The sequence below is a fragment of the Caretta caretta genome, chromosome 9, assembly GCF_965140235.1.
Source record: "Caretta caretta isolate rCarCar2 chromosome 9, rCarCar1.hap1, whole genome shotgun sequence".
Taxonomy (NCBI): Eukaryota; Metazoa; Chordata; order Testudines; family Cheloniidae; genus Caretta; species Caretta caretta.
The window spans coordinates 5,652,656-5,671,898 of record NC_134214.1 but is presented as its reverse complement, the minus strand read 5'-3'; the positions used below and the strand labels follow the sequence as shown (position 1 = coordinate 5,671,898).

General features: G+C 45.8%; 1 protein-coding gene across 6 annotated transcripts in view; it reads right to left on the bottom strand.

Moving 5' to 3' along the window:
• Nucleotides 1-627: 627 nt before the first annotated feature.
• The window catches only part of TFRC (transferrin receptor), a 35,658-nt gene continuing 17,042 nt past the window's right edge, over nt 628-19,243 (bottom strand). For 2 of the 6 annotated variants that reach the window (XM_048864213.2, XM_048864214.2), the window contains exons 11-19: nt 17,238-17,357; nt 17,039-17,124; nt 16,857-16,920; nt 16,472-16,539; nt 16,318-16,379; nt 15,715-15,796; nt 14,029-14,250; nt 13,196-13,336; nt 9,544-12,690 (exon numbers count right to left, since the gene is read on the bottom strand). In XM_048864213.2, the coding sequence (XP_048720170.1) occupies nt 12,448-12,690; nt 13,196-13,336; nt 14,029-14,250; nt 15,715-15,796; nt 16,318-16,379; nt 16,472-16,539; nt 16,857-16,920; nt 17,039-17,124; nt 17,238-17,357 (1,088 nt within the window). In that variant the 3' untranslated portion in view covers nt 9,544-12,447. Of the gene's footprint in view, nt 6,042-7,518; nt 7,649-9,543; nt 12,691-13,195; nt 13,337-14,028; nt 14,251-15,714; nt 15,797-16,317; nt 16,380-16,471; nt 16,540-16,856; nt 16,921-17,038; nt 17,125-17,237; nt 17,358-19,243 lie in introns of those variants that run through there. The other 4 variants (XM_075132053.1, XM_075132054.1, XM_075132055.1 and 1 more) reach the window with 4 other exon arrangements.

The following is a 19,243-nucleotide window of genomic DNA, read 5'->3' as shown; positions in this document are numbered from 1 at the left end:
AGAAACAGGTTTGCCACATGGAGGAATTCCTGCCAGGCAGCTATCAGTACTTAGCGCACCCCTGGGGAACCGACACAGAAGTGCAGCACATGGGCTTCACCTACACCATTACACCACGGCATCTAGGTTACCCCTCCAGCCTTGTCCAGACTTGAAGTTTTACGAACATAGCTATGTTGACTAGGCTTGTGATCTTCTACCAACATAGCTATGCTAGAAAAAGCCCTAGCGTAGACACAGTTATATTGGTATAGCTTATGCCAGTATAAGCCCTTGTCTACTGATAACTGCTCACACTAGGGGTGTTGCAGGTATAGCTACACTGGCAACATCTCCGAGTGTAGACAAGGCTGGGGGGAGAGCCCACCACCAGCTCTTGCCCCTCCACCTGCTCTTCCCAACCAAAACCAGAGTAGGTGCCTAGGTTCCTAGATGCTTGTACCACAGCAGGCTTCTCCAGGGTGAGCTGGCTTTGAAGGTGCCTATTGAACCCTAAATGTACTAAGCCCTGTATCAAGCTGAGCCCCTATGCCCCTCAAGACCCAGGTCTTTCCATACATGACACACCCCACAGCAAGCCGCGCTGCTTGAACTCGCGCCCACCAAACCGCTCCTCAAACTCGCATGCTTTGTGAACGGTAGGACGTTTTTACTAAAATGAGGGTAAATTTGGTGACATACAACGACAATGGGGAAACCAGAGAAATAAGGTGGGTGAGGTGATATCTTGGACCAGCTTGAGTTGGTGAGAGTAACCAGTCACACAAGAAAAGAAGCCTGGTCTTAAAATGTTCCCCAAAAGTGGATGTGCCAGTCATTAGCTGAAAAGAATTCCTTTGCAATTTCAGATATCTTCACTCCATCCGCAGTGCGTTTATGCGCATACGAAAGCATTGGATTGTGTAAACGTTCTTGGGTTGTCATCATCCTGAGAAAGGTCTTCAGTTTTTTTGCAGTGCAGAGAAGCTCCGCTCAGCCATAGTGGTCAATACTGGTAAGGTGAGGAACAATCGCGACAGTCAATGAACTTGAAGAACAAAAGGTCAGAAGACAGGACAGCAATGACCACATCAAAGTTCCCATGTTGGGGATGTTAGTCATGTTTAGCGTCGGAACGTGCTTATTGGCTGCACCAATCAAATCTGGCAGAGTCCTCAGCTGGTTTTGTAAATGAGTGAGGGGGTGAGGTTATTTGCCTTCCAGTACCTTGAGTTCTTTGAGAGGTTTTGGCCTAGACATTTCCCCTAATTGTGAGCTCGACTGTCAAAAGTATGTGGAAGTTCATAAGATGTCACAGTAACATGTGAGAGAAAGTATAAATGAGGTTCAATGACATCACCACTGGGCCTCTCTCCTTCCACACTGACACTGAAGGAGGCAACAAGAACACTGGGAAGACTGGCCCCAGGCTGAGAAGGAAATTCAACCTGTATAATAAAAACTGTAGACTGCCTGGAACATCTAGTGGGGTGAGAAACTGCTTGATTCAAATCTTGCTTAGTTTGTAGAGTTTAGACTGCGGTTTTATTTTTATTTCTTATATAACCAACACTTATCACTTAAAATCTCTCTTTCTGTAGTGCAAGGGTTCTCAAACTGGGGGTCGGGACCATTGTTCCCTCTAAGCTGTGTGTGTGTGCACGCACACAGATCCTAAACCCTGCACACATGGCGAAACACCGCATGCACAAAAATCTGTACAGAAGCATAAGAATTTGCACAGAAGAAATTTTTTGCTCACACAGCCTGTCAAAAATTAGAGGGAACATTGGTCGGGGCCCCTCAGGGGATCGCGAGGTTATTACATTGAGGGGGATGTCGCGAGCTGTCAGCCTCCACCCTAAACCCTGCTTTGCCTCCAGCATTTATAATGGTATTAAATATATAAAAAAGTGTTTTTAATATATAAGGGGGGGTTGCACTGAGAGGCTTGCTATGTGAAAGGGGTCACCAGTACAAAAGTTTGAGAACCATTGCTGTAGTGTGACAAAGCTCTGTCCTTGTCTCCGTGGGTCCCGTGTTTCCTGGCAGATTTCGCTAGCCTCAGAGGCTCACTGTGACCCTCCACGTAGCCCTTCTCTCTCTAGAGAAAAGGGTTACAGACTATTGAGCCATTTTCATCATAAGCCAGCGAGGGACGTGAGGAGAAGCTATCCTCCCTTGCACAATCTCTATTGTCTCTCAGTCTCAGTGATTAATTGGGGGGGGGGGAGCAAAGGGGGGGCCTGGGCCTGCCCTCTACTCCAGGCTCCAGCCCAGGGACCCTAATAGTATCAGCTATGGTAGCTGACTTTTTAGAAACAGGACACATACAATTCCCTGGGCTACTTCCCCACAGCAGCCCCCACTTCCTCATGATCCCCTTCACCCTTACCTCAGGGCCTCCTTCCTTGTGCCTGATATGGTATGTACTGCTCAGTCTCTCCAACAGCACAACTTCCTCCTACAGTTCGTGACATGTGCCCCCACGTGACTAACTGGGAGGCTTTCAACTAGTTTCAGCCAGCCCCTGATTGGCTTCAACTGTCCCAATCAACCTAGCTGTCCTCCCTGCCTTCCGGAAAGATCTTAATTGGCCCCAGGTGTCTTAATTGACCTGGAGCAGCTGCCATTTGCTTATTCTGTTAACAGGGATTTGTTTAGCCTGTGGCTAATATATTTGTCTCCCATTACTTTACTATAGCCATCTGGCCTTGCCCCGTCACAGTAGTTAATACACTTATTCTAATGTTTTATCCTTACCAGTGAATTTGTCTAAAGTGCTTGGGGAATCTGCTCAGATTACAAGGGCTGTTGCATGCCCACTACCCTTTGATGGAGCGGAGAACTAATTAATGAGCTTGCACTGCCCAAGGAAGTCTTAAGCAGTGTAAGATGGTACATTACCAAGGTGCAAGGCTGTGGAGATTTGCTGGTGTCTCTATACAGTTCATGAGCAGCTTAGAGCATTAATGCAATTCAGCTGGGAGTGTGTCCACATGTTGATTGATGGCTGAGTGATCACAGCACCTGGAGTGGTTTACTGCTTGTCATTAGCATAGGATTGTGAGAGACAGCCCAAGCTGGAGAGTTAAGGGGGCACAGCGGTCCCACAATTTCAGGTTGTACCCCATGGATCCTGTCACAGCCACCTCTATCAGCTCTGGCTGAATCCCTTAAATGCTTTAACTATTTTTCCTTCTTTTTCTGTACTTTTAATAAAAGAATGTTTAATAGTTTGTTTGCCAGGGTACTAAGCATGTTGAGATCTCTGTATACCAAACACTGAACCTTGTTTAACACAGTTTAATATTCAGCCCATATATTTAATCCAAATTAATACAACAGCTCTGGTCCAGGAGACTTTGATTAGCAGTGTCTGTGGGCCCCCACCTGTGCACTACACAACCTTATGCTCCAGAGCTGGTATACAGGGAGGGATGGACCCTCTGCCTCTTCAGTTCCTTCTCAACTACAAAGCCCAGAAGACTGTGCAGCTGAGGGGAAGGAGGGCAGGAAGTGAACACCCATAGGGACAAAACATCTTGAAGAACTCACGTTACTGTACAGATAAGCAACCTCTCCTTTGGATTTATGTCCCCATGGGTGCTCCACGGTAGGAGACTGCCAAGCAGTGACTCAACATGGAGATGGGCACTGAAGAGGCTGATCGAAGGCAGTTGGGAGGACAGCACCACCAGAGCTTGCATCCACCTTGCACATGGGACGGATAGCATTTGGCAAATGTGCGAACTGAGCACCAGGTTGCAGCCCGGCAAATTTCCGCTATGGGAATGTCCGTAAGGAAGGCTATAGAACTGGACAGAGCCCCGGTGGAGTGGACTGTCACTGTGGGAGGGGGATGTGGCCCGGTGGCTTCATAGCAGGCTGGGCTGCAACCAGATACCTACTTTGATAGAGTCTGCATGGAAATCAACTGGCCCTTCATTCTTTCAGCAAAGAATACAAACTGGCTGGGGAAAGCCTCACTGCTTCTCGCCCTGTCCAGATAGAAGATGAGCACCCTCCTAATGCCCAAGGTGAGGAGACTAGCCACTTCTCTTGAGGAGTGAGGGCTGGGAAAAAAGACTACTGGCAAATAGGTATCCTGACTGATACAGAAATCTGATGAGATCTGTCATAAATATAAAGGGAAGAGTAACCACCTTTCTGTATACAGTGCTAAAAAATCCCTCCGGGCCAGAGGAAAAACACTTTCACCTGTAAAGGGTTAAGAAGCTAAGGTAACCTAGCTGGCACCTGGCCCAAAATGACCAATGAGGGGGCAAGATACTTTCAAATCTGGAGGGGGGCGGGGAACAAAGGGGTCTGTCTGTCTGTGTGATGCTTTTGCCAGGAACAGATCAGAAATGCAAGCCTTCCAACTCCTGTTAAGTTAGTAAGTAATCTAGCTAGAAAATGCATTTAATTTTCTTTTGTTTAATGGCTGGTAAAATAAGCTGTGCTGGAGGGAATGGATATTCCTGTTTTTGAGTCTTTTTGTAACTTAAGGTTTTGCCTAGAGGGATTCTCTATGTTTTGAATCTGATCACCCTGTAAGGTATTTACCATCCTGATTTTATAGAGGTGATTCTTTTACCTTTTCTTTAATTAAAATTCTTTTTAAGAACCTGATTGATCCAAGGGTTTGGGTCTGTGTTCACCTGTACCAATTGGTGAGGATTATTCTCAAGCCTCCCTAGGAAAGGGGTGTAGGGCTTGGGGGGATATTTTGGGGGGGAAGACATCTCCAAGTGCTCTCTTTCCTTGTTCTTTGTTTAAATGCTTGGTGGTGGCAGCATACTGTTCAAGGACAAGGCAAAGTTTGTACTTTGGGGAAGTTTTTAACCTAAGCTGGTAAGAATAAGCTTAGGGGGTCTTGCATGCAGGTCCCCACATCTGTACCTTAGAGTTCAGAGTGGGGAAGGAACCTTGACAAGATCTTTGGTAGAAATTGAGGATGGGGACACAGCATGACCACATCATAGTAGAATGTAACGCTGGTGGATCGGCCATGAGCTCTGAGTTCTCCCACCCTTCTGGCCAAGGTGCTAGCTACCAGGAATTAAGTCTTAAGGGAGAGATGAGGGAACAAACAGGTGTCCATAGGGTCAAAAGGGGAGTTCCTTCAGGCATTGAGGACCACTTTGAAGTCCCATGGAGGTGTGGGTTTCAAATATAAGAAAAGAAATGAGGTAAGCCCTGAAGGAATCTGGACATGGTAGGGCAAGCAAAGGCTGGAAGGCCTTCGATAGGCGAATGGAAGGCCGTAACTGCCAGGTATATTTTAACAGAGCTCATGGATAGTCCCTGTGTCTTCGATTCCAACTGCGTAACTAGGGCTCCTCGAGAAAGGAGATAGTGGCAGGAGCACCAGGAAAGGAAGCGCTGGCTGCCAACTCTGCAGGTAAGCTTTGCAAGCGGAAGGATTCCTGCTGTTCATGAGTACAGACTGGACCTCAGCCGAAGACTCCAATTCTAGACCCATCGAGGAGCCAGGCCTTGAAGCTCAGAGATATGAGCCTGTGGTGGCTCATGGGGCCTGAGCTGTGCGTCAGGAGATCCGATCCGAGGGGGAGGCTTGGAGGCATCGCCGCAGGAAGACGAAGTGGATCTGAACACCACCCTTGTCTCAGATAAGAAGGTGCTTGTTGTACAGGGGTCTGTCCCCACAGGCGCCGCCTCGCGGTTGGGCTCTTCTGTCTTGGCACCCCCTGGTGATAGTTGCTCTGGCCCTGCAGCAGTTCGCCCCCTTCTGTAGCTCAGTCCTCCAGCTAGGCCACAAGCTGTGTCCATCCCTCCCAGGGCATGGAAAGGGGCCAACGAAAGGCTAGTTCTGCTGCCCTGCAAGGGGCTTCAGGCTTCACCCGGCCAAAGTCCTGGACCTTCTAGGGTAGAGGATCAGAGGGCTAAGGAACAGGCAGCATTCATCTCTCAAGAACAAATCATGCTGCACCCAGATTTCCTTCACTAAGTCAGTAACCCCGGGAAAGGAGGGGGGGATGCAGTAGACTTGACAGACCTTGATTTTCGTCAGCTAGCCCTTGATACGAGGATGTCTGCTGGGGGAAAGAAAGTCACTGATGAGACTTAAGATGTCTGAGGAGTCCAATCTGTGCTCTACAGGTTTTTTCCACACACGAGAGGCGGTTGCTTGGAGAGCGCACAGCTCCTGGCTGGGATGCCGTACCCTTTCCTTCCTCCTCTCCCCTTTCTCAGCCTCTTCAGCAAGGTGAGTCTCTTCAAAACAGGCTGCGGCTTGATGTATGATGCAACGCCATTGCACCCTATTGCCAGCCAGCGCTTCTCAATTCGTGGGGTCACTGCCTCCCTTCCTAAGATACACTACTGATTTTAGTAAGGCTGTTGACAGCCCCACCTGACATGCTTGTAAGTGAACTATGGAAATGTGGCCTAGATGAAATTACTGTGAGGTGGGCAAACAATGGGTTGAAAGCCCACACTCAAAATAGTTACCAATGATCTGCTCAGCCAGGAAGGATGTAGCTAGTGGGGTCCCACAGGAGTCAGCCCTGAGTCTGGTACTGTTCAATATTTTCATTAGAGGCTAGGAGAAGAAGAGTGGAGAGCACACCTATAGAACTTGCAGATCACACCAAGCTGGGAGGGGTTGCAAGCAGTTCGAAGGACAGGATTAGAATTCCGAATGACCTTGACAAAGAGAATTTGGTACCCTGGAATGACATGGAAGCCAGATGTTTCATGGGGCCTAGGAGGAACCTAGTAACCTTGCCCCTGTCAGGCTCCCCTGGCCAAAACAGGGACAAGCCAGAGCTTCTTGGTGAGGGCGGTGGCACCTGCCTTTGGACAAGTCCCCTGGACTCAGGTTGAGCTGAAGGCTGCTACTGTCTTGGCCAACAGCTCTAGCACCAGAGCTGGCTAGTGAGGGAATGTGACCAAATAGGACCAGGAGAGCAAAGGCTGCCTGTCTGCCATGGCAGGTACCTGCCATAGCAGTCACAGCTGTAGCCCCCAGAGGAGCTGCTGCAGAGTCCAGGCTGTACTGGTTGCTGACACCTACCAGGACCAGGCCTGTGAGAGATCAGTTAGGCCTTTCCCTCCCCTGCCATCAGAGGCCTGGCCTAACCAGGACTTCTCCCTGCACTGGAGAGGGTGTTTATGGCCAAGGGGAGGCCTGGGCCCTCCTCTTCATTGTGCCCTGGGGCCACACCAGTCTATCATGGCAGGGAGGTACCCACCTTCATCCCTGCTCATCAGCCCTGCCCTGGACAGCCAGCAAGTGCCAGATGGGGAGAGCTGGTCCCCAGCCCGAGCCCAGGCACCATAGCAGCTGCTCCAGGTCTGGCTCTCACCCCCCACACTATGCATGCAGCGTACGGGGCAGAAGCATGGATCAGGCCCCCCCTGCAAATATTTCCACTGCACGGGCACTGCCTCATCCCATCCCAACAGCAAGCTAGAAGCCTGCCTGATTCTCCCTGGGGAGGAGAAGGATGAGATTTCAGACACTCAAATCATCAGACTGCGGTAGGGGAGTAAGCCAGAAACAAAACTTACCACAGCTCTGGGCCAGGGTGAGTCTTTGTTACAAGCTACCAGCCACTTCCTTGAGCACATGTCCCTTCCACTGAACCTGCTGCTCCTTGTGCTTATGCTGGACAGGGTCCTTCTTTCTCAAACTTGTGTCCTGTGAGAAAGGAGGCTAGAGACAGGGTCTCTTCTCTCTCTCCCCCAACTAACATGGTTAATGGACCCTCAACTATCTCCAGTATCCTGGATCTGGCTGGTTTTACTTGATAGGTCAAACCCCTGCCTGCAAGGTGGTTGTTTGCCAGGTCCCAGACACTCCCTGCGTGATTCCACTACTCACATCAGTACAGGGACATTGTCAGTGGCACAAAGTTTTACCTAAATGTTTAGTTCTATGCAGGTGACAGGAGAACAGCTGTCGTCTGGAAGGAATGCATTTTTCCTATATATAATCCCCACCTGTTGAAATGTATTCCTGTGCCAGATACAGGACCAGGAAATCCCATTTCCAGCTTTTATCTCCATCTGTACTCTTCCTTCCATGGGGTTTGGGGGGAAGGGGGAAGGAGTTTGGCAACAGCTGTTCAGCTATGTACATCAGTATGTTAGACTCCAGAATCATGACTACTTGCTCCCCTAGCAAGAGGGGGAGGAAGCAGCAGCCCATTGTTCATGTCCAGCAGTGAGGGTGGAGGGCAGGCAAGGCTGGCTGCCAGCCTGAGCCCTGGTCTACACTAGGACTTTAGGTTGAATTTAGCAGCATTAAATCTATGTAAACCTGCACCTGTCCACACAATGAAGCCCCCCCCCTTTTTTTTTTTTGACTTAAAGGGCTCTTAAAATCAATTTCCTTACTCCACCCTGACAAGTGGATTAGTGCTTAAATTGGACTTGCCAGGTTGAATTTGGGGTACTGTGGACACAATTTGACAGTATTGGCCTCTGGGAGCTATCCCAGAGTGCTCCATTGTGACTGCTCTGGACAGTGCTCTCAACTCAGATGCACTGGCCAGGTAGACAGGAAAAGAACTGCAAACTTTTGCATCTCATTTCTGGAAACTGAGAGATAGCTACCCACAGTGCAACACTCCGGAAGTTGATGCTTGCCTTGGTACTGTGGAAGCACTCTGCTGAGTTAATGCACTTAAAGCATTTTCTGTGGGGAGACACGAATATATAAACACAATTTCTAAAAGACAAACTTCTATAAATTTGACCTAATTTTGTAGTGTAGACATACCCTGAGAGGTCTTAGCCTGGGCAGGTAATTGCCCCACCTATAGCATTTTGGTGGAACTGCAGCCCTAGTTTGCTAGATCCAGTGCATGGATGCCTGATTTTGTTCCTGGGCACAAAGAAGAGTGATTCAGAATCTAAGGCTGTCCTTGATGTGCGTTTCAGCCACCTTACCATCCAGGGTATGCCAGGCTACAGATCACCCAGGGCCCCATAAACTCAACTCAGCTGTTGATCTAGTTTCTCCCCCTTGGCCAAAGTTGCTACAATACAGTTATATGAAGTTTTCTATTTTGCTGCAGGTAGGCACCACAATTCCTCAGCAACTTCTCCGACCAGGCAGTTTTGCAGTTACATTGCACGTTTCCTGCATTGTTCCATGGAGTCAGGCAGCCCATGGATGGAAGAGCCAGCTGTGTAGGAGCCAGGAGGTTGTGAGTAGCTAGAGCTAAGTAGCTGGGCACACCTGCAAGGAAGTCAGTTCTTGGCAGAACCTCCCAGACTGTCAGCCACTAAGCCCCACATGTGAAACAATCAAAAACCACCACTGAGAACAATTTGTTACTCAGATCATCCAATAGCCATAGGTGTTTGGATAGCGAGGGGAGGTATTTCATGACTGTAGCTGGGGAATTTGGAGCCTTTATAGCACTAGGCACATGGCATTGTTTATAAGTCACTGTGCTAAGCAAAGGACAGTGAACTGCTATAAATAGCATAGTGCTTTAGGTGGATTATTAGGAGTCTAAACTGGCCTGAGGAGAGGTGGTCAGTATTTTACAGTCACTGATGAGATTGAGATTCAGAGACAGTATGGAAGCTTTCAAGTTTTATGTTTTATTTAAGGAGAAGCAGGTAATGCAGGAACAAAGCAAATTAATCTCATCCCAAAGTCAAATTTTAGTACAAGAGCAAGAAAGTATGAATGGAACCTGTAGTAATCAGTTACGACTCATCTAGCTACAGGACAGAGTTTTATTCGTGTGCTTAGTAGCAGGCAAAGTTTACAGAATCTAAGAATTCAAGGTGCATGCAAGTGCTATGGCAACTACTTCCAACCACAACATGACTTTTACCAGTGAAACAGGATTGAGACTGAGTGCCACAAGGTCACCTTGTAAGTAGTATCAAGGTTGCTGTGGATGCCATCAGAGCAGAAAATTTTAGGGTATGCACTTGAATTTAACTGTCTTATGATGGCCAGGACCAACTTACAACAAAGCTCATTAATGGAGTCTCAGGGCTTGTTTAAGCCTCAAATTGCAATAGCTACTCTTCCCCATCCCTGAGCTGCCACTGAACAGGTCCTGTCTAAGTTCTCTGCAGATTCAGCTCCAGCACAGGGACCAGGAGTCTAGACCAGTTGTATTTAAGTGGGCCACATGGAGGGCTCAGACCAGCACCCTATTGTAATGGGGCAGGGAGATCTGCTTTTTTGCTGCAGCCAGAAACAGCAGCATTTAATAGAACCTAAATAGGCTTGAGGAACTTACCAGTGAAGTACTAACATATTGGAAGGAACAAGGAAGTCTACTTGGTCTTTGATTAGTGAGCAGATGGGGACCCCCTAAAGCCTTGCTGTCTGCTGAATTGACTAGTCTCTAGTGATGCTAGGTAGATTGAAGTACAAAATCAAAGTGCTTAGATATGCCACAGTGAGACTGAATGTAGCTTACTAAACAGTGGAGTTATCAAAAATCCAGCACTGTATCAATTCCTCAAGCCTTCACAGTCAATTCCCTTCACCTTTCTCAGATAGGTCAAACAGCCTTATTCTAATATTTGCTAAATAGTCAGACCCAGCAGTCACATAACTAGATTATAGCACAACTTGAAACAATTTAACATACAAAGTGGGTTTAAAAACATTCAGGTACAGAATACACACTAGCATTTACATCTGCAACACAGGAAAGTGGAACTAGGATTGCAGGAATTTGAGGATACATGTTAGATACTAACCATCAAGCTCTGTAGATGTCATTGCATGATAAGCATAAGAAAATTATGGGAAACACTGTTCCCGATAATTACATACACCCTTAGTGCAACATATGGAGAACACTGCCTCCGATATAACACTGTGGTAGGCAAAAACTACCTTGTTCTTTATACATTATGGAAGACACTGCTCCCGATAATGTGAGTTAGGTTTTCATGATACATAAGGTACTGGAAATTTTGCAGCAAAGCTGCCATGTGATTAAATTGCTGCCTGATCTTAGAGGTACAAGTCTGCATTTGTGTACAACACCCTAGGCTTAACAAGGGTTGAGCCAGGGCTATGGTTAAACCCTATTAATGCATCCTTAAAGGTCTTATCTGCCAAGCTCAGAGGTGCTTTTCTTGCACTATCAAAGCCTAAAGCAGGTTATGGAGCTGCACTCACTGCACAACTACAGAGGTCATCAACTGAAGCAGGGTAAGAGAGAAGCCTGACCTCTGGGCTAGGCAGCAAGTCCAAGGGAGGCTTAATTGCAGTTATTTTTAATTTGTTTGTATCAAAAATTTAGGGTTTTTCAGGAGTCACTTTAGAAATGAGCGCTTTTAGTACCAGATTAAATGCTTATGCAAGATCTCCATATCTGAAAGCCATGGAAAGCTGAACTGGTAATTTTCTAATAGATTTAAGCTTCATGGACCATTGCTTCATTTTAATATTTGAATGCAAAATTCCAGTATCATGTTCGATTGTAATAGCAGATGCTGCTTTTATTCAAAAACGACAGTATAACTGTCATAATTATGGAAGGCACTGCTTCCGATAATTATCTTCTATAAAAAACCACACCATTTATAGTGAACTCTGTCACTGATAAATAAATAAAAAATAAATAACTCAGTACCAAATGAGAGCCTTCCTGTGAGTTTTGCCAACTTACTTGGCCAAACAAAAATTTGGCAAGCAAGGACTTGATTTCATGAAAGTCCTCACAGCAACAGGGTCTGAAGTGTCAGCTGTAGCCATCCAGAACTATTGGTTACCATGTGGTCCCTTTTATCTGAGGGACTGAGTGAGGACACTGAAGGGGCATAAATTATTTGGATTTCACCTCCCCTTTGTGATGTAAGTTTCTGTAAGGGGTTAGTCTTTAAGTCACCTCTTCCTGGAAAGCCAAGATGGTTATTCACATGGTAACTCATGTATTAGGATGGCTAAACACTTCAGAACTTCCTATTTCAGCAGCTAAGGGCTACTACTGTGTGAAAAAAAATCAGTTTTACTTGAGGTCAAGGTGTCTTCACAGCCCCAGAAGGGAGGCTGGAAACACTTATGAATTTCCCCATAAACTGTTACAAAGGCCCATCTTCTGCCCTCACTAACTTTAAGACTGACCTCAAAAGGGAAAGCCAACATTGTCTACCTGAGAGTTTTTAAAGGTACCTCCCCACTCAAAAAGGTACCAATTTAGTTTTAGATCAGAATTTATATTTGATTAGACTGTCTTGCTTTAATCAGTCTGACCTGTTTATTCTCAAGCAGGACAGAAAGGCAGCACCACAAGCAGTAGTGTTTAGTGAGCATAGATTGAGATCCCTGCTTGAACAGCTGCTGGTGAAGTTTCCCTATCAAAAATCAAATTTGGAGTTTTACTTGATCAAAATGTAAGTTTCCAAATACCCTGTCAATAGATTTAGTGTAAGTGTTCACTAGGTCATTAAGAAAGAGTGGGGTTCCCTGTTTTTGTACCCCAGCATTAAGGTTGATGCATTATGCATTTAAAACTCATTGTCTATGTTCCAAATGTCACCAGATAAGGCATTAGCAGCACCCTGAATAGTCCAGGTTGCCAGAGCCAGTTGGTTCTTGAACAGGTCTGGGTTAAAGGCACTTGGGTTGGTCTTCCGGAGGCTCAAGTGATCCAGCAAAGCTGACAGAGTGTGGGAACCAGAGCCAAAGAAGATATGACGTAGAGGAGTATCCTTTGGAGACACGTATGGAGAAAGAAAGTGGTACTCCACCTTAAGAGGAAATGTAAAATTTAGAACTGGATATTGGACTGAATTCTGGCAGGTGTCAGTTCTTGCACTGACATAAGTGGTGAAGGGGCCAAAAGCCAGGGATTATCTAGGAGCTGGAAAAATTCAGAAGTGGGTTCAACAGCCTCTTAGTGTTTGTTAGCTAGCAGCATCTAGACATGTTTCTAGGGGAAGTGAATTAAGAATTTACCAGGGCAGTTGCATGGGGCCAGATAGGCATTTCCTAATCCAACAGTAGTAAGCATGAAGTGATGGCCACTTCATAAGTGCAGGCCCTCACCCAGGAGGGCAGCTCTGCCTCTTAAGGAGATGTACTCTGTACCTGCAGCCACAACAGCTAGACCAGTCACTGGGTATAAATCCAGTGGACTTTCATTGAGTCCAGATATACAACTAAACCCTTCATGAAATGCTCACTCCACTGGATACTGGACTCCTTTGTGGAGTGAGTGAAATCAACTCTTGTAACCAAGCTCAGAATACTTACTTTCATGATGCGGTCATTCACCAAGCGGCAGAGGAGCTTGTTGTTAAGGTCAGTGTTTCTGAAGTCTCTTGTCAGCGCAGCTGTAGCTCGACTGAAGTCACCACGGGCAGAATACAGCCACTGAAGGGTCAGATTCATTCCCTGGTAGGGAGAAGAATTAGAGTTAGTAATTTTACTACCGATTTATTGGAGACAGAGTTGGGAATCTGAGTTGGTACAAATCTTAACCAGAGACCACTTTGAAAGACTGAGGGCATGGCCACACTAGAGTTCACAGTGGTGTAGCTGCACTGATGCAGCTGTGCAAGCTCTCTAGTGTAGCTACACTAAGTGGACAGGAGTGCACTCTCCCATCAGCTTTACTGTTCCAAAGCAGTGAGAAGCTCTCCTGCAGACCTAGTGCTGTCCACACCAGCACTTATGGTGGTGTAACTTGTCACACAGGGGTGTGACTAAATCTCACCTTTAGACATAAGTTCTACTGAAAAACTGAACTATAGGCATAGCCTGAGTTACTGGTAGCTTTTTTAGGCTGAACATTGCTCAAGAAGTTTTTAACTTAGCAGCTATACCCTTCAGAGGCCCTTTTAGAAGAGCCCTTCCAGATGAGGATGTATTCAGTCTGGGCATGTGACTGCACCACTGCTAATGGTAGTTGGCTCATTTTGCCAGTCACTGCAGTGGGGCTTTTGTTGGCAGCCCCAGGAATTGAATTGGCAATGCTACCCTCTCAACCCTAGCTTATCAGGTGGGGATAAGACACTGGCAGATTTCAGTGTTTAGGGTTAGTGGGGGAAACAAGAAACAACTTACCTTAAAATTAGTTAACTTACTTTTATCTCTTGTTTATATGGGCTAATCTTCACTATGAAGTTGAGCAATTCCTGGTTGTATTGCTCATAGTCCAGGTAAAGTTGGTGATCATGTGTCATCTTAATAGCCATCTGGCCAGCCACTTCTGTAGCTGTCTGAAGCAACTTGTCCAGCTGAGTTACAGATGAGGCAAGTTTGCTCCAACTGTCCTGCTTGGTGCCCATGTAAGGATATCCTTCATCCTGCAAGGCAGAAAGCATTTGCACTCTGAATTCTTACTTCTAACCCTGTTTTTAGGGCATGTTTCTCTAGCTGTGAGTTTTACTCTCCTTGGCTGTACTGTAAGCAGTACTAGACTGACCTGTTATCTGCAGTCACTTCTCTTCCCTCCCATGCTGAACTTATTTGGCACCTCTGCCAAACGCTCATTCTGCCCTACAGAAGGCCAAGCTGAGGGATAGGGAGGTGTTACTTGTATGCATGCCAGCCCCACCACTTTGGGTTGAAGTGGGCAGCAAGCAGCTTTGCCAAGGTTTCCAGTCTACTGGTGACCTGCTACTACTCCACAGCACTGCAGCTTTACCAACAAACTCAGATGTCAGCCACCAAGGGATGTAAGGGCTCTCTGCAAAGTAAGGAATACCCAAGTTCCACTGGCAAGAATACCTGCAGATGTAACTTCTTGTTTAAGTAACCACCCAAAGAATATCATGAGAGTTCCAGCAAACTGCATGATCAAATATTTGCAGAAGCATTAATACAGGTATCAAAAGTTGATAAAGTTTGGCTATGTAGAGCTAAAATTTGAACTTTGATAACTGACTTCTCTGCTCAGCTAAACTTTGAGTTATTCCTATAGTATGTAGAACAAGCAGGTAGTTATTGTGTTCCAGTGCTATTAATTCTGGAGATAGCAATGAAACATGGGACATCTGGGTAGACAGGAATTCTAGTTCTATTCAAAAGAGGCTTTTGTGTAGGTTTGTTTAGAAACTCACATCATTAATATACAGGCCTCATATCTACATACAGGAAAGTAGATCAAGCAGTGTCTGGAACACAGGGAAGCCATGGAGAATTGTTTAGTTTATCATAATTTAGTCTACTTAATGTGTGACCAAATGGCTGAAGGAAGAGTAGAATTTAAGTCTTGAGTAGTTGAGGAAGTGTTTGGATGAGAGCCAGAAACAGATATCTAGTCTGGAAGTAACGGCTCTACCTCTTGGCCACCCATGTACTTTTAACAGTCTGATCTTGCCTTCCATTAAGGAACTAGGAAGCTGCTCATACAAGAGATTGCATTCACTGGCTAGAAGCCAAGTACAGAAATAAGATAGTATAACCCTACAGCTGTGCTGCCCTGAGGTTAAAGTTGACCCCACTGTTGAGTTCAGCTTCCACATTAGTCCAGGAGGTGGTAAGAAGCCTGAAGCCCTGGGAGCAGTGGAATCTGCCAGGAGTTGCTCCTTGTGCTCTTTGGCAGATTCTAATCCACTGATGTCAGTTATGATAAAACTACTAGATGGAAGATGTCATTAGCACATGTGCTTGATCTAGTTTCATCTTATCAGATCAGCTTTAGTTCTTCCAACTAGCTAGATCAGGAGAGTCAAACCTATCACAAGTTTACTGTTAAGCTTCCTTGCTAAGCTGTATTTACATTCTTACTTCATTTGGCAGAGGTTTACAAGTACAAAGTGACTTACATCATAGAAACTGAATGAAACGGCTGGGATTCCTGCATATGCTAGAAAAGGGAAAGCTGCATTATCCATACGAAAGGGAACACTGCAATGAGAAATATTGGCATTGTTACTCAGAACTGTAGGTTACCCAATCCAATGTTTACAATAACTGAAGCTTTGAGCTAAAAACAGATGGCCACACCTGGCCAGGTGGCACAAGGGATTCCTGTTAAAGAAGTGGAGCACTAGCAAGCCAGTTTCTGCAGTCCCATAAACACCAGCATCTCCTAGAAGGGTGTTCTTGGAACAGCTGGAAAGCTAGATTGGATATGTGATCTAGTTTGAACATGACATTCCAAACCAAGTAGTGTACTAAACTATTGCACCACTGACATGGTAATGAAGTCATAATGATTAGGAGGCTGTCCCAACGGCTTGCTGTGGTTCAAGGATTTGAACAGAGTATCAAATTTAGAGCTAAAGCTAGAGCGACTGCCTAGTCAGTATTCCTATATGGGGGTTTATTAGGAGATTAATTTGGGGGGGTTCAGAGAGGTTAGATTAGCTTTGTTGCTCCAGATGAGCTTTTTGAAGTTACTGTTCAAAGATGAGCAGGAGACTTACACTTTTTTGGTCCAGTCAGAACCAATGTGGTCATACAGACTTCTATTTTCTGGATACTTCACCTGCAATAAGGTGCAGAGTAAAGTTACTATCCAAGTAACTCCCTGTATACCTGGATCATGGTTCAGATTAGCCCAGAGAGACTAGGACTCACCTCCATCATAGTCTGCTCCACTATTTTGTACAGCATTGGGCTGGCAGAAACCCTGAAGTTTCTTGAACCTGTGATGGTAGAAGTTAGAGATTTGGAACATGTTAGCCAATGCAAGTATGAGATTATAGGAATAAAGTTGTATCGTGGTTTCTCTTTAGCAGCAGTAATGACTTTCAGTGCTTTAAGACACAATATAGTACATGAGCAGCATTAACCCAAAGCACCCAATGTACCTGCTATTCCAATTACTGGGCACTGGTAGCTTCTTTGGAAAAAACAACACACACACTTAGCCTTGTCATTTTAGAGCTTCACATTGGAATGGTTTTTGACCGGTTCTAATTTTAGAGTTTTGTAGATTTGCTAACCAGAGAGCAATAGTTACCTAAAACTGCAGCATCCAGGTTGATGTATGCAAAGGCTTTGGTGTGCAGTGTGGCAGAATAACCCTAAAATGGGAGAAAACAATGCCTGTTAATAGGCAGTAACTTTTGAACTGTAGTAAAAGCAGTTACAGACAGAGGTATGCTCTGATTAATTTTGATCAGATGCCTTTTACTTAGTTACCTCCAACCACTCAGTGGCACCAACAGCTCCAAATTCTCCTGCACTCCAGCTGGCAAAGACAATGCTTCTTCTGGGCTTATAGCCACCTTTAAATAAGAAAAAGAATTGAGATCTGGGCTCCATTACCTTATGTAAGGTTTTTTGGTCCCCCCCCACCCAAGCAGAAAGTGTACTTGGGCTTAACTGTTTCATGGTTTACCTGTTTTTACCATAGAAGAAATTGCACGGGCAAGCTCCAGCAGCATGATTGTTCCCACACCAGCCTTTGCTGCTCCAGGACCCCAGGAATCTCGTTGGGCTCCAATCACAACATACTGATCTGCAAAGAGGGCAGGAGTGATGAGATGCAGCTGTACTATTTCAGAAATCAGTTAGAACCAAAATATTTTGGCAAAACACTTTCCTACATGTGATATATGGAAGAGTAAACATTTTGGCAAGCTGCATGCAACCTTTAGGGAAAAAAGATTGAATTTTAAGAAGGCTCTTCACTAGCTCAGCATTAGGGCCATTCATGAACAGAGTCTGGTCATGTCTGAAATGACATTCAGCTCAGAGCCAAGTGTACAATAGAGGAAGATTGTTGGAGGTTCCTTGTAGCAGGATTTAAGGCAGCTAAATTCTTCTGTTATGCATGCTAGTTCTGATTAGCTTAAAAAAATTACACAGGCTAAGGAAAAAAGGTCTTTAGATCTGGTATAGTGCTTAGATTATCCACAAATGCAAAGTCATAAAATATATATAGTACATATTCAGCAATAACCCAAATTTAGGTGAATAAATTTAAACACAGTTCAGTAGTAGCATCCAAGTATTTAGGTACATCACTCAAGAAAAAAGTTAGAGAATTGGTTGTGGAAAGCAAATCTAGTAGTGAGTGAAAATTGTCCCTCAAAGAGAAATGAGTACTTGTGGTTGTCCATTTAGAAAATTTCCCTCATGGATTATCTCAATTACTTTCCCCAATGTGCTTATCAGCACTCCAGCTCAACTTTCCTGCTATTGAGGATGTTTGGTGATGGGACATTATGTAGATGTTCCTTGATCACCTGATGGTGTCTGACACCATGAGTTAGTGCATTCAGCTGAATGCACTGACTGATTCTGCATTCTCACTTGCTTGTTATGGGGTGCCATATGCCCAGGGCTTTGGGGATCAGTGCATGTGCCTGAACCTGGTAACCCTTTGCTCTGGCCAAAACCTTGAAACCTGTTTATTTCTCCACCTTTTGAGCTCAGATGGAGCAGAAGGCCAGGGTCCTGTTCAAGGCCACCATCATCTTCTGGTCCTCACTGAGGACTGGCTGCAGTTGGTTCCAGGGATGGTGTTCATGTCCACCTTCCCTACAGGTGGTGGGATGGTTCTGACTAGGTGATCCTGAATGGTGTTATGCTGTAGCTGCTAGGACCTGGAATGGGGCTTGTAGCTACACAGGATGCGGGGTAGTCTCATTGCATAGCTGTGCTTCCTGCATGGCTTGTCCCATTCCCATGGGAGATGGCTGTTCAGTGGAATCCATTTGGGCTGGGCTCTGTGGATGAACCTAGTTGGCAAAAATTAGGTGAAGCTGCCCCCAGGGAGGAAGTGGCTGCTGGCATCCCACTTGCCTGTCACTTTGACTGTCTTGCCCTGGTTCAGCTTCCATTTTAGGTTTTCTATGTATTGGCAGCAGATAGCATCCTTCAGGTCCTCTCCAACATCATTCTAGCTTTGGAATGATGCTTGTGCTCTGCATGCTTCACCTGTGGCACCAGGACTCCCAGCTCCTGGCATTCCCTGCACCATGTCTAACAGCAGCCAAATATGCTTCTCCACTTGTGGGCATGTGTCCACAGCAAAGCAAAGTTTCCCCCATCTCTTCCAAATTTGCCTTCCAGTGAGCTGCTCAGGTAGGTGGCAACATCTGGTTGGTGGGAGTCCTGGTGATTTGCTTCTTGATGACAGCAGGAAGTGTTATACAGGAGGTTCCCCACCATGGCGTCTAGGCACATGAGAAGGCATGACTGATCACTGCAATGAGGGATGTTGGAGCTGCCCTGCCTGACAGATGTACACCAGTTCATTGCTGGTTCTCTGGGGAAGAAACATCTACTTCACTAGCTGCCTGATGGCATTTGCCTTGTTCAGAGGTACTTTTGCTATTACAGATCCCCTCAGGACAAAATGATATGGCAGGGGAGATTACGAAGGTGTTTATCTTCTGC